The sequence below is a fragment of the Eschrichtius robustus genome, chromosome 11 (assembly GCF_028021215.1).
Source record: "Eschrichtius robustus isolate mEscRob2 chromosome 11, mEscRob2.pri, whole genome shotgun sequence".
Lineage (NCBI taxonomy): Eukaryota > Metazoa > Chordata > Mammalia > Artiodactyla > Eschrichtiidae > Eschrichtius > Eschrichtius robustus.
In genome coordinates, this window is record NC_090834.1 from 42,783,667 (window position 1) to 42,805,853 (window position 22,187).

At 35.1% G+C, this 22,187-nt stretch overlaps 1 protein-coding gene across 1 annotated transcript in view; it reads right to left on the minus strand.

Annotated features, from left to right (window-relative positions):
* HEPHL1 (hephaestin like 1) overlaps positions 1-22,187 on the minus strand; it is a 97,252-nt gene that overhangs the window by 52,401 nt on the left and 22,664 nt on the right. The window contains exons 3-6 of the mRNA XM_068555300.1: positions 15,041-15,253; positions 14,235-14,414; positions 9,230-9,484; positions 5,999-6,167 (exon numbers count right to left, since the gene is read on the minus strand). Coding sequence (XP_068411401.1) covers positions 5,999-6,167; positions 9,230-9,484; positions 14,235-14,414; positions 15,041-15,253 — 817 coding nt within the window. The remainder of the gene's footprint in view (positions 1-5,998; positions 6,168-9,229; positions 9,485-14,234; positions 14,415-15,040; positions 15,254-22,187) is intronic.

Genomic DNA, 22,187 nt, shown 5'->3' on the forward strand with positions numbered 1-22,187 from the left:
CAGAGAAAATCACAGCAGGTAAAGGAGCAAGGAAAAAACGCACCAGACCAAACAAATGAAGAGGAAATAGGCAGTCTACCTGAAAAAGAATTCAGAGTAATAATAGTAAAGATGATCCAAAATCTTGGAAATAGAAAGGAGAAAATACAATAAATGTTTAACGAGGACCTAGAAAAACTAAAGAGCAAACAAACAATGATGAACAACACAATAAATGAAATAAAAATTCTCTAGAAGGAATCAATAGCAGAATAACTGAGGCAGAAGAACGGATAAGTGACCTGGAAGATAAAATAGTGGAAATACTACTGCAGAGCAGAATAAAGAAAAAAGAATGAAAAGAATTGAGGACAGTTTCAGAGACCTCTGGGACAACATTAAATGCACCAACATTCGAATTATAGGGGTCCCAGAAGAAGAAGAGAAAAGAAAGGGACTCAGAAAATATTTGAACAGATTATAGTTGAAAACTTCCCTAATATGGGAAAGAAAATAGTTAATCAAGTCCAGGAAGCACAGAGAGTCCCGTACAGGATAATCCAAGGAGAAACACGCCAAGACACATATTAATCAAACTATCAAAAATTAAATACAAAGAAAAAATATTAAAAGCAGCAAGGGAAAAACAACAAATAACATACAAGAGAATCCCCATAAGGTCAACAACTGATCTTTCAGCAGAAACACTGCAAGCCAGAAGGGAGTGGCAGGACATATTTAAAGTGATGAAAGGGAAAAATCTACAACCAAGATTACTCTACCCAGCAAGGATCTCATCTAGATTCGATGGAGAAATTACACACTTTACAGACAAGCAAAAGGTAAGAGAATTCAGCACCACCAAACCAGCTTTACAACAAATGCTAAAGGAACTTCTCTAGGCAGGAAACACAAGAGAAGGAAAAGATCTACAATAACAAACCCAAAACAATTAAGAAAATGGTAATAGGAACATACATATCGATGACTACCTTAAATGTAAATGGATTAACTGCTCCAACCAAAAGACATAGACTGGCTGAACGGATACAAAAACAAGACCTGTATACATGCTGTCTACAAGAGACCCATTTCAGACCTAGGGACACATACAAAGTGAAAGTGAGGGGATAGAAAAAGATATTCCATGCAAATGGAAATCAAAAGAAAGCTGGAATAGCAATTTTCATATCAGACAAAATAGACTTTAAAATAAAGACTATTACAAGAGAAAAAGAAGGACACTAGCTAATGATCAAGGGATCAATCCAAGAAGAGGATATAACAATTCTAAATATTTATGCACCCGACATAGGAGCACCTCAATACATAAGGCAAAGGCTAGCAGCCATAAAAGGGGAAATCAACAGTAACACAATCATTGTAGGGGACTTTAATACCCCACTTTCACCAATGGACAGATCATCCAAAATGAAAATAAAGAAGGAAACACAAGCTTTAAATGATACATTAAACAAGATGGACTTAATTGATATTTATAGGACATTCCATGCAAAAACAACAGAATACACCTTCTTCTCAAGTACTCCTGGAACATTCTCCAGGATAGATCATATCTTGGGTCACAAATCAAACCTTGGTAAATTTAAGAAAATTGAAATCGTATCAAGTATCTTTTCTGACCACAGTGCTATGAAACTAAATATCAATTACAGGAAAAAATCTGTAAAAAATACAAATACATGGAGGTTAAACAATACACTACTTAATAACCAAGAGATCACTGAAGAAATAAAAAAATACCTAGAAAAAAATGACAATGAAAATACGAAGACCCAAAATCTATGGGATGCAGCAAAAGCAGTTCTAAGAGGGAAGTCTATAGCAATACAATCCTACCTCAAGAAACAAGAAACATCTCAAATAAACAACCTAACCTTACATATAAAGCAATTAGAGAAAGAAGAACAGAAAAACCCCAAAGTTAGCAGAAGGGAAGAAATCATAAAGATCAGATCAGAAATAAATGAAAAAGAAATGAAGGAAACAATAGCAAAGATCAATAAAACTAAAAGCTGGTTCTTTGAGAAGATAAACAAAATTGATAAAGCATTAACCAGACTCATCAAGAAAAAAAGGGAGAAGACTCAGATCAATAGAATTAGACATGAAAAAGGAGAAGTAACAAGTGACACTGCAGAAATACAAAGGATCATGAGAGATTACTACAAGCAACAATATGCCAATAAAATGGACAACCTGGAAGAAATGGACAAATACTTAGAAAAGCACAACCTTCTGAGACTGAGCCAGGAAGAAATAGAAAATATAAACAGACCAATCACAAGCACTGAAATTGAGACTGGGATTTAAAATCTTCCAACAAACAAAAGCCCAGGACCAGATGGCTTCACAGGCGAATTCTATCAAACATTTAGAGAAGAGCTAACACCTATCCTTCTCAAACTCTTGCAAAATATAGGAAAGGGAGGAACACTCCGAAACTCATTCTACGAGGCCACCATCAGCCTGATACCAAAACCAGGCAAAGATCTCACAAAGAAAGAAAACTACAGGCCAATATCACTGATATGAACATACATGCAAAAATCCTCAACAAAATACTAGCAAACAGAATCCAAAAGCACATTAAAAGGATTATACACCATGATCAAGTGGGGTTTATATCAGAAATGCAAGGATTCTTCAATATACGTGAATCAATCAATGTGATACACCATATTAACAAATTGAAGGATAAAAACCGTATGATCATCTCCGTAGATGCAGAAAAAGCTTTTGACAAAATTCAACACCCATTTATGATAAAAACCCTACAGAAAGTAGGCATAGAGGGAACTTACCTCAACATAATAAAGGCCATATATGACAAACCCACAGCCAACATCCTCCTCAATGGTGAAAAACTGAAACCATTTCCACTAAGATCAGGAACAAGACAAGGTTGCCCACTCTCACCACTATTATAGTTTTGGAAGTTTTAGCCACAGCAATCCGAGAAGAAAAAGAAATAAAAGGAATCCAAATTGGAAAAGAAGAAGTAAAGCTGTCACCCTTTGCAGATCACATGATACTATACATAGAGAATCCTAAAGATGCTACCAGAAAACTACTAGAGCTAATCAATGAATTTGGTAAAGTAGCAGGATACAAAATTAATGCACAGAAATTTCTTGCATTCCTACACACTAATGATGAAAAATCTGAAAGAGAAAGTAAGGAAACAGTCCCATTTACCACTGTAACAAAAAGAATATAATACCTAGGAATAAACCTACTGAAGGAGACAAAAGACCTGTATGCAGAAAACCATAAGACACTGATGAAAGAAATTAAAGATGATACAAACAGATGGAGAGATATACCATTTTCTTAGATTAGAAGAATCAACATTGTGAAAATGACTCTACTACTCAAAGCAATCTAGAGATTCAAGGCAATCCCTATCAAACTACCAATGGCGTTTTTCACAGAACTAGAACAAAAAATTTCACAATTTGTATGGAAACACAAAAGACCCCAAATAGCCAAAGCAATCTTGAGAAAGAAAAATGGAGTTGGAGGAATCAAGCTCCCTGACTTCAGACTATACTACAAAGCTACAGTAATCAAGACAGTATGGTACTGGCACAAAAACAGAAATATACATCAATGGAACAGGATAGAAAGCCCAGAGATAAACCATGCACATCTGGTCACCTTATTTTTGATGAAGGAGGCATAAACATACAGTGGAGAAAAGACAGTGTCTTCAATAAGTGGTGCTGGGAAAACTGGACAGCTAGCTACATGTAAAAGAATGAAATTAGAACACTCCCTAACACCATACACAAAAATAAACTCAAAATGAATTAAAGACCTAAATGTAAGGCCAGACACTCTAAAACTCTTAGAGGAAAACATAGGCAGAACACTCTATGACATAAATCACAGCAAGATCCTTTTTGACCCACCTCATACAGAAATGGAAATTTAAAAAAAAATAAACAAATGGGACCTAATGGAACTTAAAAAGTTTTACACAGCAAAGGAAACCATAAAAAAGATGAAAAGGCAACCCTCAGAATGGGCTAAAACATTTGCAAATGAAGCAACTGACAAGTGATTAATCTCCAAAATTTACAAGCAGCTCATGCAGCTCAATATCCAAAAAACAAACTACCCAATCAAAAATGGGCAGAAGACCTAAATAGACATTCCTCCAAAGAAGATATACAGAGAGCCAACAAACACATGAAAGAATGCTCAACATCACTAGTCATTAGAGAAATGCAAATCAAAACTACAATTAGGTATCATCTCACACCAGTCAGAATGGCCATCATCAAAAAATCTACAAACAATAAATGCTGGAGAGGGTGTGGACAAAAGGGAACCCTCTTGCATCGTGGGTGGGAATGTAAATTGATGCAGCCACTATGGAGAACAGTATGGAGGTTCCTTCAAAAACTAAAAATAGAACTACCATACGACCCAGCAATCCCACTACTGGGCATATACCCTGAGAAAACCATAATTCCAAAAGAGTCATGTACGACAGTGTTCATTGCAGCTCTATTTACAATAGTTAGGACATGGAAGCAACCTATGTGTCCATCGACAGATGAATGGATAAAGATGTGGCTCATATATGCAATGGAATATTACTGAGCCATAAAAAGAAAGGAAATTGAGTTATTTGTAGTGAGGTGGATGGACTTAGAGTCTGTCATACAGAGTGAAGTAAGTCAGAAAGAGAAAAACAAATACCGTATGCTAACACATATATATGGAATCTAAAAAAAAAAAAAAAAAAAAAAGCGGTTATGGAGAACCTAGGGGCAGGACAAGAATAAAGATGCAGATGTAGAGAATGGACTTGAGGACACTGGGAGGGGAAAGAGTAAGCTGGTTCAGAGTGAGAGAGTGGCATGGACTTATATATACTAGCAAAAGTAAAATAGATAGCTAGTGGGAAGCAGCCGCATAGCACAGGGAGGTCAGCTCTGTGCTTTGTGACCACCTAGAGGGGTGGGATAGGGACGGTGGGAGGGAGACGCAAGAGGGAGTGGATATGGGGATATGTGTATATGTATAGCGGATTCACTTTGTTATAAAGCAGAAACTGACACACCACTCTAAAGCAATTATATTCCAATAAAGATGTTTTAAAAAAAGATTATAAGATAATAGCAATACTTGTTGGTATCACACTGTACATTTTATAATGCTTTCACAGACATATTTGTATATGATTCTGCAATAAGAAGTCACAGGAGTCTGCATCCACTTAATGAATTGTTAGATTCAATTTGAAAAAATACTATATGCTGCGGGAGCCCAGAGAAAGTTATTCAGGTGTCAGGGGAGGCTTTACTTAAGAGGTGACATTAGAGTTAGAGTTTGAAGGGAAAAATGGCATTATACTGGACAGGGAGAAAGAGGAATTCTGGGTAGAGGGGGCTTAACTTATATCAGGCTGTTCTTGAGCCAAAAAGGTTAACCTTCCTTGGCTAGTTCATCTCCATTGAAAGAGAGTCCTGCTGGATCTTCCCTGGTGGTCCAGTAGTTAAGACCCTGTGCTTCCATTCAGGAGGCGTGGGTTGGATCCCTGATCAGGGAACTAAGATCCCACATGCCACGTGGTGGCCAAAACAAAACAAAACAAAACAAAACAAAAAGAGGGAGTCCTGCTATATTCCCTTTTCAAAACTGTCTGCTTCATATGTACAAGCACCTTACTCTCTTCTCTGTCAGCTTAGTATTTCTCATGGCATGTAACGCTGCAGCTTGCACACAGTAGATGCTCATAAAATGTTTGATGAATGAATGAATCTAGGGCTTTGATTTAGCCAGCAAATCACGAAGCAATAAATACTCCTCCATTTCTCAGCTGTACACATTACAGGGCTCAGAGCTCCTTAAGTGATGCCATTATGCTATCTATGCAGTATGTGCTCATAAGAGCAGTGCCTGGACTACAAATGAGATCACAGCGAAAAGCCTAATAGATGCCTCTCTTATGAGAGGCTTAGAAACACCAGCAAAGAGAGCTTACCTGCCAGAGGCATTTAGGGGAAGACCACTGAATTTGTTATAGCCTTGAGGACCATAATCCCAAAGAATTTTTTCAGCTGCTATAAAGTAGCGCCTCTGTTGACCCTTCATCTTGGGATGAAAAATACCACTTTTGCAGTTACCAACATTGTATTGCCCCAGCATGCCAGCTGCAGAAGAGAGGAAAGCCATGAGCCAAGGTATAAATGCTCCAAAAGAAATCATACAGAAAAAGAATGATAGATTTGACTTCATGAACATTTAAAACTTTTGTACGGAAAACAGGACCATAAACAAAGTTAAAAGTAAAAAATAAACAGTGGGTAGGGGGATATTTTAGCACATATGACAAAAGATTAATATGTAAATACATTTGATAAATAAGAAAGAAAAAAGTAAATATCCCAATAGAAAATGGGCAAGGGACATTTATAGGTTATTCACAGAAGAAATACTACTGACCCATGAACAAATGAAGGAAAAAGAAAAGTTCAACCTTAATAGTAATCAAGTGATACTGTTGTTCATTTATGAGATTGGTAAAGACTAGAAAGACTAGTAATTCTCAGTGTTGTCAGATGAACAGGGAAAAGAGAATGCTCACACACTGTGAGTGAAGAGTAACAATTTCTAAAGGGGAATTCGGCAATATATGTCCATAGCTTAAAAAAAATTAAACTCTTCAACCCAGGAATTCTAAATCTAGTAGTTTTCCCAAGGAAATGTCAGACAAAGTACAAACATTTCTATAAATTGATGTTTATGAGTGTTTAGCAAAAAATAGGGAAAATATATGTGTTAATAAAGACTGTTGGTTAAGTAAATTGTAATCTCCTTACAAAGCACGCTGGAAGGATTAACAATGATGTAGTAGATCTATATTCACTGACATATAAATTTATTTCTGGTATATTAACAAGTGGAAAAAGTAAGCTACAGGGCAATATTAATAGATTGGTTTCATTTTATATATAATATAAGTATTTATATATTAAGGTCTAGAAAATAGGAAGGATATTCATCAAAATGCGACACCATTATCTCTAGAGGTAATCACTAATTTTAAAATTGAATTATACATATCTTCTAATTTTTAAACATTTTTTTCTGAGGGTATGGACAATTTAGGAAACACTGTATTTCAGTAACGTATTCCAGCTTATGTCCACAACTACTGGCCGCGTTTAGCAATCTTACTAATCTCAAATGGCTGCTAATGCCTTGATTAGTTTCTTCTCAGATTTAGGGATCGTGTGTGGAGAACAATTACAATTTACCCTTTTAGGGAGTTTCAGGTATACCACACAGTATTGTTGACTGTAGTCACCATGGGGTATATTAGATCTCCAGAACCCATTCATCTTGCATAACTGAAACTCTGTATTCTTTGAGCTCTCAAGTGTTTTCACCACCACAACAACAAAAATGTTTAACTACGTGAGGTAATAGATATATTAATTAGCTTGAGTGTAAGGTAATCACACCTTGCAAGTATATCAAAACATCAAGTTGTACCTCTTAAATATATACAATTCCTATTTGTCAATTATACCTCAATAAAGCTGGGGGTAGGAGCAGGGAAGAATAGTAACCTTGTCTTGTTCATGTTTGTCTTCCCAGGAGAGTGTCTTATACATATTAACTGAGCAGCTCAACATTTGCTGAATTGAATTTAACTGGAATAACCCAGTGGACAAATGTGAGGTTTGCTTAAGGTTGATGGGAACAAAAATGTGTAATGAAAGCAGCCCTGAAGAGCTGCATCCCTGACCTCATAGTGACTGTGTGTAGTTAGTCAGTATCCAAGTTGAATCACACATTATTTCTTCTATGTTTATCCCATTGACACATTTTCTTTTTATATTCTTGTTTTTACCATGTTAGGCCAAACTTTTAATATGTCATAACTCTAATGTTACCAATGCTTCTTAACTGGCATCCAGTAGCCAGAGTCTCTCCATTGTGTCCTTTCTGCACACAGACATCATATTTATCTTCCTAAACCACTGCACTGATTATGTCACTAGTGTGCCTAAGGATCTAGAAGGACTTACTCTTGCCTTCTAGACAATCCTTAGTCTTGCCATTCAAAGACGCTTGCCTGGGGCCCAATCTGCCTCTCTAAGGCTTCTCCTTCATCACTCCTCTGACATGAGCCTAAGGTCCAGCTAAGTAAAGACCTATTCCCAAGGAACCTGAACCAAATCATTCAACAGGTATTTGTCAACAAATGTTTATCATTCATCTTTCATAGGATTTTGTACCTATCATTGCATTGTGTCTCAATATAAGGAAGAATGTTCTCACAGAGCAGCCCAGAGATGAAACAAGCTGCTACAATTACTAGGTTGGGATTAACATATACACACTACTATATATAAAATAGGTAATCAACAAGGACCTACTGTATAGCACAGGGAACTATACTCAATACTCTGTAATAACCTATATAGGAAAAGAATCTGAAAAAGAATAGATATAAGAATATGTATAACTTACTTTGCTGTACACCTGAAACTAGCACAACATTGTAAATCAAATATACTCCAGTATAAAATAAAATAAAAATTTTAAAAAGAGATGTCCAAAAGAGAATTCAAGAATTGGATGGGGGATTGGTCCAGATTATCTATAAATTCCTTTTCAGTGCTAAAAATTTATTATTCTATTTACAATTGCCCATGTGTTTTTCCCAGTTCATGTTGCTTCCTCTGCCTAGAAAGCCTTTTTCCCCTTCTTCATCTATCAAATTCCTAAACTTCTAGGCTCAGATTAGGGACCACCTCCTCAGGAAGCCTCTCTGCTCCAGCAACGTGATAAAGCACTCAAAGAGCATTTATCATTCTGCCTCAAGTTTTATTCATTTTGTAAATGTCTAACTATATTTAACTACTAGATTCCAGGTTCATAGAAGGTCTTATCATTTCTTTCAATCACCTCTTACCTGGTTCATAGGGATGTGATTAATAAATATCTGTTGATAAGATGCCAAATAGGCATTATACATTTTCCTAATTTAATATTTAATTAAATATAATTTAATTATAAAAAAATTAAAATTATAAAAAAATAAAAAATTAGGAATATAATTCCTAATTTCCTAATTTAATATTTAATTAAATATAACACGTATGAGAATCTATCCAACAGCAGGCACTGAATGAGCACCATTGATTGTGTGGTTTAATTGTACCATTGTAAGCATCTCTACACTGGTCTCTGTCCTTTTTACCTTGAAAGTGATCACTGATTTGGCAGGTTATCATCCACTTCCCAGGATTCTCAACTATCATTTCTGTTGTCAGGAAGGTGGCTGGGAAGAGGTTGACGACATCAGTCCGATGGCCTCTGCTGATGAAGGTGTTACCATAAAAATAGATGGAATGGATGTCTATCTCATTCCCCATCCCAAATAGGTGCCAGGACACCGATTCACCAACACACATATCAGGCTCGGGGAAGTTTCCAAAGAGGTATCCATTGAGCGCTGAAAAACAGAAACACTAGTGGAAGAGATTCCCCTGCAGAGGCGAGCAGATCCAGAAGAAATGGTAACACATGCTCTAGCACAGTTGAAAATTAGCACAGATTATTGCTTGTAATGTTTTTGTGCAGAAAGGCATGGTTTCTTTGGTAAAATACAGTCCCGGAAAGGAATGAAAAGCATTAGTCTTTTCAAGAGAAAAGCACTCAATAAAAGTGATCAGCAACATGAAAACAGCCTTCGAGCTGTTATGTGAACACAATGAGATCAGGAGCAAACAAAAGCACTGTTCATACTTCCAGGACAGCTTGGCCACCTCTTACCTCCATCTCTATTTACATATTTACCTTCCCCACCAGATCTGTTCCGTGTAATTAGAAACCCTGTCTTACCTCAGCGGGAAAGCTGACACATAGTAGCTACTTAAATGACAAAAGCATGCAGCAAGAAGAGAAGGAAAAGAACTGATTAGAAGGGACTTATGAGACATGTTACTTTTTTTGCCATTTCTCCCATCCCCATCCCCTGCCTCTTTAACCACCAATTTGTTCTCTGGATCTATGAACTTGGTTTTGGGGGTTTTGTTTGTTTGTTTGCTTAGATTCCACATGTAAAAGAGGTCTTACAATATTTGCCTTCCGTGTCTGACTTATTTCACTTAGCATAATGCCCTAAAAGTCCACCATGCTGTTGCAAATGGTGAGATTTCATTCTTTTTTATGGCTGAATAATATTCTATTATTATATACCACAATTTCTTTATCCATTCATCCATCAAGGGACACTTAGGCTGTTTCCATATATTGGCTATTGTAAATAATGCTGCAATGAACATGGGGGGTGCATATATCTTTTTGAATTAGTGTTTTCATTTTCTTCAGATAAATACCCAGGAGCAGAATTGCTGGATCATATGGTAGGTTTATTTTTAGTTTTTTTAAGGAAATTCCATACTGTTTTTCATAGGGTTGTACCAATTTACACTTGTTATTTCTTGTCTTTTTGATAATAGCCATTCTAACAGGTATGAGGTGATATCTCGTGGGGTTTTTTTGTTTGTTTTTAATATTTATTTATTTATTTGGCTGTGCCAGGTCTTAGTGGCAGCATGTGGGATCTTTTTTTTTCTTTTTTTAGTTGCAGCATGCATGTGGGATCTAGTTCCCTGACCAGGGATCAAACCCGGGCCCCCTGCATTGGGAGCTTGGAGTCTTAACCACTGGACCACAGGGAAGTCCCTCTCATGTGGTTTTGATTTGCATTTCCTGATGAGTAATGATGTTGAGCATCTTTTCACATACCTATTGGCCATCTGTATTTCTTCTTTAGAAAAATATCTATTCAGATCTTCCGCTCATTTTTTAAAAATAAGATTGTTTGGCTTTTTGCTATTGATTTGTATGAGTTCTTTATATATTTGGATATTAGTTTCTTATCAGATATACAATTTACAAATATTTTCTCCCATTCAGTCAGTTGTCTTTTCATTTCGTTGATGGTTTCCTTTGCTGTGCAGAAGTTTTTGGTTTGATGTAGTCCCACTTGTTTATTTTTGCTTTTGTTGTTTTCGCTTTTGGTGTCAGATTTAAAAAATCATTACCAAGACCTATGTCAAGGAGCTCACCACCTATGTTTTCTTCTAGGAGTTCTATAATTTCAGATCTTATATTCAAGTCTTTAATCCAACTTGAATTAATATTTGTGTATGTGTGTAAGACAGTGGTCCAGCTTCATTCTTTTGTATACGGCTGTTCAATTTTCCCAACACCATTTATTGAAGAGACTGTCCTTTTCCTCCTGTATATTCTTATGTGGGTTTACTTCAGGGCTCTATTCTGTTCCATTGATCTCTGTGTCTGTTTTTATGCCAATATCATACTGTGTTAATTACTATGGTTTTGTAATATCATTTAAAATCAAGGAGCACGATACCTCCAGCTTTGTTCTTTCTCAAGATTGCTTTGGCTATTCAGGGTTTTTTGTGGTTCCATACAAATTTTTGGATTGTTCTATTTCTGTAAAAAATACCATTGGGATTTTAATAGAGATTGCATTGTGTCTATAGATTGCTTTGGGTGGTACGAACATTTTAACAATATTAATTCATTCAATCCATGGACACAGAATATCTTTCCATTTATTTGTGTCTTCTTAAATTTTTTTTATTAATGTCATAGTTTTCAATATATGGTTTTTTCACCTCCTTGGTTAAATTTATTCCTAGGTATTTTACTCCTTTTGAGGCAGTTGTAAGTGAGATTGTTTTCTTAACTTCTCTTTCTGATAATTCATTATTAGTGTAAAGAACTGCAACAGATTTTTGTGTATTGATTTAATATCCTTCAAATTTACTTAACTTATTCGTTCTAACAGTTTTTTTGGAGGCTTTAGGGTTTTCTATGTATAGTATCATGTCATCTGCAAATAGTGACAGTTACTTCTTCCTTTCGGATTTGGATGAATTTATTTCTTTTCCTTCCCTAATTGCTCTGGCTTCGACTTCCAATGCTGTGTTGAATAAAAGTGGCAACAGTGCACATCCTTCTCTTGTTCCTGATATTAGAGCTAGAGGATTAACTTTCAGCTTTTCACCATTGAGTATCACGTTAGCTGTGGGCTTGTCATATATGGTCTTTATTATGTTGAGGTATGTTCCCTTTATACTCTCTTTGTTAAGAGTTTTTATTATAAATGGATGTTGAGTTTTGTCAAATGCTTTCTCTGTGTCTACTGTGATGATCACATGATTTTTATCCTTCATTTTGCTACTGTGGTATATCGCTTTAATGGATTTGTGGAAGCTGAACCATACTTTCATGGTTAAAATCCCATGGATTAATAAATCCCAATTAATCACAGTGTATGAACCTTTTAATGTATTGTTGAATTTGGCTTGCTGATATTTTGTTGAGGACTTTTGCATCTGTGTTCATCAGGAATATTGGCCTGTATTTTTTCTTTTTCTGTGTGGCACCTTTGTCCGCTTTTGGTATCAGCACAATGCTGGCTTCATAAAACATGTTTGGAAGAGTTTCTCCCTCTTCTATTTTTTGGAAGATTTTGAGAAGAACTGGCATTAATTCTTCTTTGAATGTTTGGTGGAATTAACCAGTGAAGCCATGTGTTTCCTGGACTTTTGTTTGTTGGAAGGTTTTTGATTACTGATTCAATCTCCTTGCTAGTATCAGTCTATTCAGATTCTATTTCATCCTGATTCAGTCTTGGTAGGTTGTATGGTTCTTATCCATTTCTTATAGGTTATCCAATTTGTTGGCATATACTTGTTCATAGTAGTCTCTTATGATCCTTCTTATTTCTGTGGTATCAGTTATAATATCTCATCTTTCATCTCGGATTTTATTTATTTGAGACCTTTCTCTTTTTCTTAGTGAGTCTAGTTGAAGGTTTGTTAATTTTGTTTATCTTCTCAAAGAACCAGATCTTAGTTTTATTGATGTTTTTTATTGTCTTTTTAGTATCTATTTCACTTATTTCTGCTCTAATCTTTGTTATTTCCTTCCTTTGGGCTTAACTTTGGGCTTAATTTGTTTTTTTCTAGTTCTTTGAGGTGTAAAGTTAGGTTGCTTACTTGAAACATTTTTTGTTTCTTGAGGTAGGCATTTATCACTATGAACCTCCCTCTTAGAACTGCTTTTGCTGCATCCCATAAATTTTAATATATTACATTTCCATTTTCATTTGTTTCAAGTTTTAAAAAAATTTCTCTTTTGATTTCTTCTTCAATATGTTGGTTGTTCAGTAACATGCTGTTTAATCTCCACATGTTTGTGAATTTTCCAGTTTTCTTCATGTAATTAATTTCTAGTTTCATATCATTGTGGTCAGAAAAGATGCTTGATATAATCTCAATCCTCTTAAATTTATTAAGACTTGTTTTATGGCCTAACATATCTATCTTGGAAAATGTTCCATGTGCACTTGAGAAGAATGTGTATCCTGTTGTTTTTGGATGGAATGTTCTATAAGTATCTGTTAAGTCCATCTAATCTAACATATTGTTTAAGGCTAAAGTTTCCTAACTGATTTTCTTTCTGGATACCTACATTGATATAAGTGGGGTATTAAAGTACTTTACTATTATTGTATTGCAGTCTATTTCTCCCTTTATGTTTGTTGATATTTGCTTTATATATTTAAGCGCTCCTGTGTTGGGTGCACAAATATTTTAAATGTTATATCTTCTTGTTGGATTGACCATTATGTAACACCCTTCTTATTATAGTCTTTGTTTTAAACTCAATTTAAAGTCTGATATAAGCGTAGCTACTCCAACTTTCTTTTGGTTTCCATTTGCATGGAATAGTTTTTTCCATCCCTTCAGTGTCAGTCTATGTGTGTCCTTACAACTAAAGTGTGTCTCTTGTATCTAGTATATAGATGGGTTTTGGTTTTTTTGTTTTTGTTTTTTAATCCATTCAGCCCCTTTATATCTTTTGAATGGAGAATTTAGTCCATTTACATTTAAAGTTATTATTGATAAGTATGTGCTTATTTCCATTTTGTTAATTGCTGTCAGTTTTTGTAGTTCCTCTCTGTTCCTTTCTTCTCTTGCTCTCTTTCTTTGTGTTAGGTTCTGAGAGGTATTATGTTTCATCACTTTCTTATTATTCTCATTACGAAGTTATAAATCTTGGAAAACTAGGTTTAATATTTCTGTGTGTTCTGTATCCCATGTAGCGCCAAATACACAAAAGGCAGTCGGTATGTATTTGGTAACATGAGAGGCACTCACCGTGCATTTTGTTACTCCTCTGGAAAACAGCATCTTCTTTGTCAACTGAATCAGGGTCAGTGCAGAAATGTCTGATATTTTCCTCAAGGTACCAGCTTTGATTCTCATCCACAAGAGCAAACATTATAACAAACTCTTGATCCACATCAGTCCTTGTCCCTGAATATTTATGCAGGATACCTATCAGGCACATTCAAAAGAGTAAGAAAAAATTCAAAGTGGACAAAATCAAGATGAGCTTTTCTTCCTGCCAATGGTATCAGGTAATTTTGAAAGACCTACATGTACAAGAGTAACCCACAACATAAAATCAGTGAAAGGCTTTGATGGAAATGATAAAACCATAGAAAACTCATAAAACAGAAATCCTCACAACCACAGACTTGGAAACCTGGCTGTCCTTAAAGGAAATATACTATATTGACAGAGCACAGATACACTAAATCAATTAATAAGGAATAAAATAGCAAAGAGATTATGTGGGTGAAATAATAAAGCAAAAGCATTCCTGGTCATTTGCCTACATTTTACACTTTCCTATGTGTGGTGTCAGTGTGTATTTTTTTAAAGCATGTAAGTTTCAGAAGGCTATGATTTTTTTAGGCAGAAGCCTGAATTATTGTCCCTGTTATGGATCTTCCATGTTAGAAAAATTTCTTTAATCTTACAGAAAGTTTGGAAGAAGAGGCACACTCTGTGTGAAGCAAGGGAGGTAGGCAAGACAAGACCTGAAGACTATGTACACTTTTCAGTACACCTGGGATTAGGCTCCTAGGGACAGAGAGGGTGGGGAAGAGACGTCTTACCCTCTTTGCACACCAGCAGTGGGCCAATTAGCCCAGAGCAGATGTCCTTAGGGGCATCAATGTGCGAATGGTACACCCAGGTCAGGCAATTTGCATCTGCTGGGGCAGGAGCATATTCTTCTCTCACTGGCCAGACATAGGTATAGTTTTTGCCAGGAGGAACATTGTCATCATCCTTGTTCCTTCCAGATGTTCTATCTGGGTACAGGGCTCCTTCCAAGAAAATATAAAACATAGTTAAAATGCAGAGATCACACACTATAGTGGAAAGAGCTAGAGCTTTGAAATCAAACACACATGAATTAAGATTTATTTGCTATGGGACTTGAGGCTAGTTACTTAAATTCTCCCTGCCTTGGTTTTCTACCAGTAAAGCTGGAATGTTTATATCTACCCCCACAGAGATGTAAGAACTACATGAGGCAGTGTATATGAAGTGTCCTGCACAGAGCCAGATGTTTAAGAAATATTCATGAAGATCCCTTCTGACAGGCCTCCCGTACCAATCAGGAAGACTTCAATCTACTTCACTTAACATCAACTGAAGAAGGAAAGGAGAAGCAGCAGAAGAACTAACAAACACTTCTTGGGCACTTACTACACATTCAGCACCTAAATTTGAGACCTGAGAGATTTTGGGTCTCATGAAAAAGATCTGCTGACCTCAAAGCTAAGCAGGTATAGAGGTGACCACTCAGCAGCCAGGCTTAAAAATAAAAACAAGGAAAAAAAAGAGCAGAAACCTTAGTGGCCAACACACTATAAGGAATACAGATTTCACAGGTTTAACCCGGACAAGTTACTAAACAAAAAAGCAAGTAACATAAACAAACTTGGATGATGGAGGGATCAGAATCCAGAATCCAAAGTTGCTACAGTATATTCTCAATAATTACCAGTTTTCAAGAAGAAAAACAACAGCCACAACAAAATGGGACATGCAAAGAAATAAGAAAGTGTGATCCATACTCAAGGAAAAAAAGCAGCCAATAGAAACTACCTCTAAGTGCTTCTAGGTGTTGAATTCAGCAGATAAAGACTTTAAAGCAGCTATTATAAATATATTCAAGCAACTGAAAGAAACTGTGTTTAAATAATTAAAGGAAAGTAGGACAAATTATTCAACAAATAGAGAATCTCAATAAGGAGATAAAATTTATACATTAAAAAAAAGAACCAAGTTGGAGTTTTCACACTGAAACATACAATAAATGAAATAAAATATTCACTAGAGGGGCTTGACAACAGATTCAAGATGGCAAAAGAATCAGTGAACTTGAAGAGACATTGACAGAATTATCCTATCTGAAAAAGAGAGGGTTAAAAAAAAAGATTGAAGAAAATAAACAGAAACTCAGAGACCTATGGGACTAAATCAAGTATATTAACATGTGTGTAATGTAGTCTTCCAAAGGAGAGGAGAAAGAAATGGGGGCAGAAAAAAATATTTGAAGAAATAATTGCAGAAATTTTTACCAAATTTGATGAAAAACATTAACTTACACATCAAAGGAGCACAACAAACCACAAGTAGAATAAATACAAAGAATTCATACACAAATATATTGTTGTCAAGCTGTTGGGGAAGAAAAAAAGGCAAAGAGAAATGATCACATACTAGGGAGCCCCAACCTGATTAACAGTTGACTTCCCATTTAAATATTTGATATGAGAAGACAGTGGGATGACATACTAAAAGTGCTAGAGGAAAAATACCAACCAAAAATACTACATCCAGCAAAACTAGCCTTCAAAAAAATAAGGCAAAATAAAGATCCTCTAGATAAGCAAAAATAAGTGAGTTTGTTGCTAGCAGACCTGTCTTACAAGCAATACTAAAAGAGTCTTTCAGACTAAAAGGAAATAACACCAGAGAACATGAATCCACAGAAAGAAGTGAAAAGCACCAAAAATAGGAAAAATGGGAGTTAATATAAAAGATTCTATAAATATATTTTTCCTTTTTTATCCTAACTTCTTTAAAATTCATAAGATAATATACAGTTCCAAGTATAACATCACATTGTTGGGTTTACAGAGGGAGAGATGTAATGACAACATAACAGTAATAGCACAAAAGAGGTGGATGAGAATGATGCTCTGTTGGAGTAAAACCTTTATATATTTCCAGAATTAAGTAGGTAAAAAATATGAAGTATATTGTGATATGTTAAAATGCATATTACAATCCATAGGCCAACCAATAAGAAAAGAACTCAAAATAAATAGTTGAAAAATCAACAGAGAAATATAAATAGTAGATTTTAAAATACTGTTTTACACCAAAGAAGACAGTAAAGGAAGAACAGGGGAATAAAAAAGACAGAATGCATATAGAAAATAATTAGCAAAATAAGTGTAGCTCAAACCAATCAATAATTACATTAAATGTGAATGGTCTAAACACTCCAATCAATATGCAGAGACTGTCAAATTGGACAAAGAAGTAACACCCAACAATATGCAGTCTATATTTTAGATTCAAAAACACAAATAGATTGAAAGCAAAAGAATGCAAATAGCAACAATATGAGAGCTGAAGTGGCTCTCAATAACAGACAAACTAGATTTTAAGACAAGAAATGTAAATAGAGACAAAGATAGATATTTCATAATGATAAAAGAGTCAATATATCAGGAAGATAAAACAATTATAAAGGTATTCATACCTAACAAGAGTCTCAAAACACATAAAGCAAAAACTGACATAACTGAAAGGAGAAATACACAACTCAACAGTAATTGTTAGAGATTTCAATACCCTTCTCTAAATAACTGGTAGAAAAACTAGGAAGAAAATCAGCAAGGATATAGAAGACTTCAACAATGCTGTCAAACAACTCAACCTAACTGATACCTATAGAACATTCCACCCAATGACTGCAGAATACACTTATTTACAAGGGCACACGGAACATTCTTCAGGATAGAAAATAAGCTACACATAAAATAAAGCTCAATAATTTAAAAGGAATGATACTTCCATCCAAAAACTACAGAATACAATTTCTGCTCAAGTGCACATGGAACATTCTCCAGGATAGAGCACATCTTGGGTCACAAATCAAGCCTCGGTAAATTTAAGAAAATTAAAATCACATCAAGCATCTTTTCCAACCACAATGCTATGAGACTAGATATCAATTACAGGAAAAAACTGTAAAAAATACAAACACATGGAGGCTAAACAATATGCTACTAGACAACCAAGAGATCACTGAAGAAATCAAAGAGGAAATTAAAAAACACTTAGAAAAAAAGGTAATGAAAACACGACGACCCAAAACCTATGAGATGCAGCAAAAGCAGTTCTAAGAGGGTAGTTTATAGCAATACAATCCTACCTCAAGAAAAAAGAAAAATCTCAAATAAACAGCCTAACCTTACACCTAAAGCAATTAGAGAAAGAAGAACAAAAATCCCCAAAGTTAGCAGAAGGAAAGAAAATAAAAATCAGATCAGAAATAAAGGAAAAAGAAATGAAGGCAACAATAGCAAAGATCAACAAAACTAAAAGCTGGTTCTTTGAGAAAATAAACAAAATTCATAAACCATTAGCCAGACTCATCAAGAAAAAAAGGAAAAGACTCAAATCAACAGAATTAGAAATTAAAGAAGAGAAGTAACAACTGACACTGCAGAATTACAAAGGATCATGAGAGACTACTACAAGCAACTATATGCCGATAAAATGGACAACCTGTAAGAAATGGACAAATTCTTAGAAAAGTACAGCCTTCCAAGACTGAACCAGGAAGAAATAGAAAACATGAACAGACCAATCACAAGCACTGAGATTGAAACTGTGATTAAAAATCTTCCAACAAACAAAAGCCCAGGGCCAGATGGCTTCACAGGCGAATTCTATCAAACATTTAGAGAAGAGTTAACCCCTATCATTCCAGACTCTTCCAAAATATAGCAGAGGGATGAACACTCCCAAACTCATTCTACGAGGTCACCATCACCCTGACACCAAAACCAAAGATGTCACAAAAAAGAAAACTACAGGCCAATATCATTGATGAACATAGATGCAAAAATCCTCAACAAAATACTAGCAAACAGAATCCAACAGCACATTAAAAGGATCATACACCATGATCAAGTGGGGTTTATCCCAGGAATGCAAGAATTCTTCAATATACGCAAATCAATCAATGTGATACACCATATTAACCAATTGAAGGATAAAAACCATACGACGGTCTCAATAGATGCAGAAAAAGCTTTTGACAAAATTCAACACCCATTTATGATAAATGGGTGGGCATAGAGGGAACCTACCTCAACATAATAAAAGCCATATATGACAAACCCACAGCCAACATCACTCTCAATGGTGAAAAACTGAAAGCATTTCCTCTAATATCAGGGACAAGACAAGGATATCCACTCTCACCACTGTTATTCAACATAGTTTTGGAAGTTTTAGCCACAGCAATCAGAGAAGAAAAGGAAATAAAAGGAAACCAAATCAGAAAAGAAGAAGTAAAACTGTCACTGATGCAGATGACATGATACTATACATAGAGAATCCTAAAAATGCTACCAGAAAGCTACTAGAGCTAATTAATGAATTTGGTAAAGTTGCAGGGTACAAAATTAATGCACAGAAATCTCTTGCATTCCTATACACTAATGATGAAAAATCTAAAACAGAAATTAAGGAAACACTCCCATTTACCATTGCAACAAAAAGAATAAAATACCAGGAATAAACCTACCTAAGTAGGCAAAAGACCTGTATGCAGAAAACTATAAGACACTGATGAAAGAAATCAAAGATGATACAAACAGATGGAAAGATATACCATGTTCTTGGATTGGAAGAATCAAAACTGTGAAAATGACTATATTACCCAAAGCAATCTACAGATTCAGTGCAGTCTCCATCAAATTACCAATGGCATTTTTCACAGGACTAGAACAAAAAATTTTACAATTTGTATGTAAAAGTCTTTACAAAAGACCCCAAATAACCAAAGCAATCTTGAGAAAGAAAAACACAGCTGGAGGAATCAGACTCCCTGACTTCAGACTATACTACAAAGCTACAGGAATCAAGACAGTATGGTACTGGCACAAAAACAGAAATATAGATCAATGGAACAGGATAGAAAACCCAGAGATAAACCCACGCACCTATGGTCATCTTTGACAAAAGAGGTAAGAATAAACAATGGAGAAAAGATAGCCTCTTCAATAAGTGGTGCTGGGAAAACTAGACAGTTACATGTAAAAGAATGAAGTTAGAACACTTCCTAACAGCATACACAAAAATAAACTCAGAATGCATCAAAGACCTAAATGTAAGGCCAGACACTCTAAAACTCTTAGAGGAAAACATAGGCAAAACAGTCTATGACATAAATCACAGCAACATCTTTTTTGACCCACCTCCTAGAGTAATGGAAATAAAATCAAAAACAGGCAAATGGGGCCTAATGAAACTTAAAAGGTTTTGCACAGCAAAGGAAGCCATACACAAAACGAAAAAATCAACCCACAGAATGGGAGAAAGTATTTGCAAATGAAGAGACTGACAAGGGATTAACCTCCAAAATATACAAACAGCTTATGCAGCTCAATATCAAAAAACCCAAACAATCCAATCAAAGAATGGGAAGAAGATCTAAATAGACATTTCTCCAAAGAAGACATATGGATGGCCAAAAAACACATGAAAAGATGCTCAACATTGCTAATTATTAGAGAAATGCAAATTGAAACTACAGTGAGGTATCACCTCACACCAGTCAGAATGGCCATGATCAAAAAGTCTACAAACAATAAATGCTAGAGAGGGTGTGGAGAAAAGGGACCATCCTACACTATTGATGGGAATGTAAATTGGTGTAGCCACTGTGGAGAAGAGTATGGAGTTTTCTTTAAAAACTAAATATAGAACTACAATATGATCCAGGAATCCCACTCCTGGGCATATATCCGGAGCAAACTATATTTGAAAAAATACATGCACTCCAATGTTCATTGCAGCACTGTTTACAATAGCCAGGACATGGAAGCAACCTAAATGTCCATAGACACAGGAATGGATAAAGAAGATGTTGTACATATATACAATGGAATATTACTCAACCATAAAAAAGAACGAAATAATTCCATTTGCAGCAACATGGATTGACCTAGAGATTATCATACTAAGTGAAGTAAGTTAGACAAAGACAAATATCATAAGATATCACTTATATGTGGAATCTAAAGAAAATGGTAGAAAATTTGAAACTTATTTACAAAACAGAAACAGACTCACAGACTTCAAAAACAAACATATCGTCACCAAAGGGGAAGTGTGGAGGGGGGATAAATAAGGAGTTTGGGATTAGCACATACACACTACTATATATAAAATAGATAGTCAACAAGGACCTACTATATAGCATAGGGAACTTTACTCAGTATTCTGTAATAACCTATATAGGAAAAGAATCTGAAAAAGAATGGATATATGTATATGTATAACTGAATCACTTAGCTGTACACCTGAAACTAACATAACATTGTAAATCAACTACACCCCAATATAAAATAAAGATTAAATTTTTTAAAATCCAGTACTTATCAAATTAAAAACTCTCAAACTAGGAATAGATGGGAACTTCCTTCTAAGAATAATCCACATCTAACATCATGCTTAATGTATGGGAGACTGCATGCTTTCTTCCTATGACTGGGAACAGGGGAAGAATGTTTGCTCTTGCCACTGTTATTAAATATTGTCCTGAAAGTTCTAGCCAGTGCAATAAGCCAAAGAAAAAACTAAGTTTTACCCATTGGTAAGGAAGAAATAAAACGTTATATTCATAGTGACATGATTCTGTATTTAGAAAATTCCAAGGAACCCTTTAAACATCTACTAATAAACAAATTTAACAAGATATTATGATTCAAGATAAATATATAAAACTCAATTGTATTTCTACACACTAGTAACAAACAATCAAAAATGAAATTAAGAAAATTATTCCATTTATAACAGTATCAGAAAGAATAAGATATTTCTGAATAAATTTAACAAAAGAAATGCAAATCTTGTACACTAAAAACTAAGACATTGTTTAGAGACAATAAAAGTCTAAATTCCACGTTCAGATTGAAAGACTCAATATTGTCAAGATGGCAA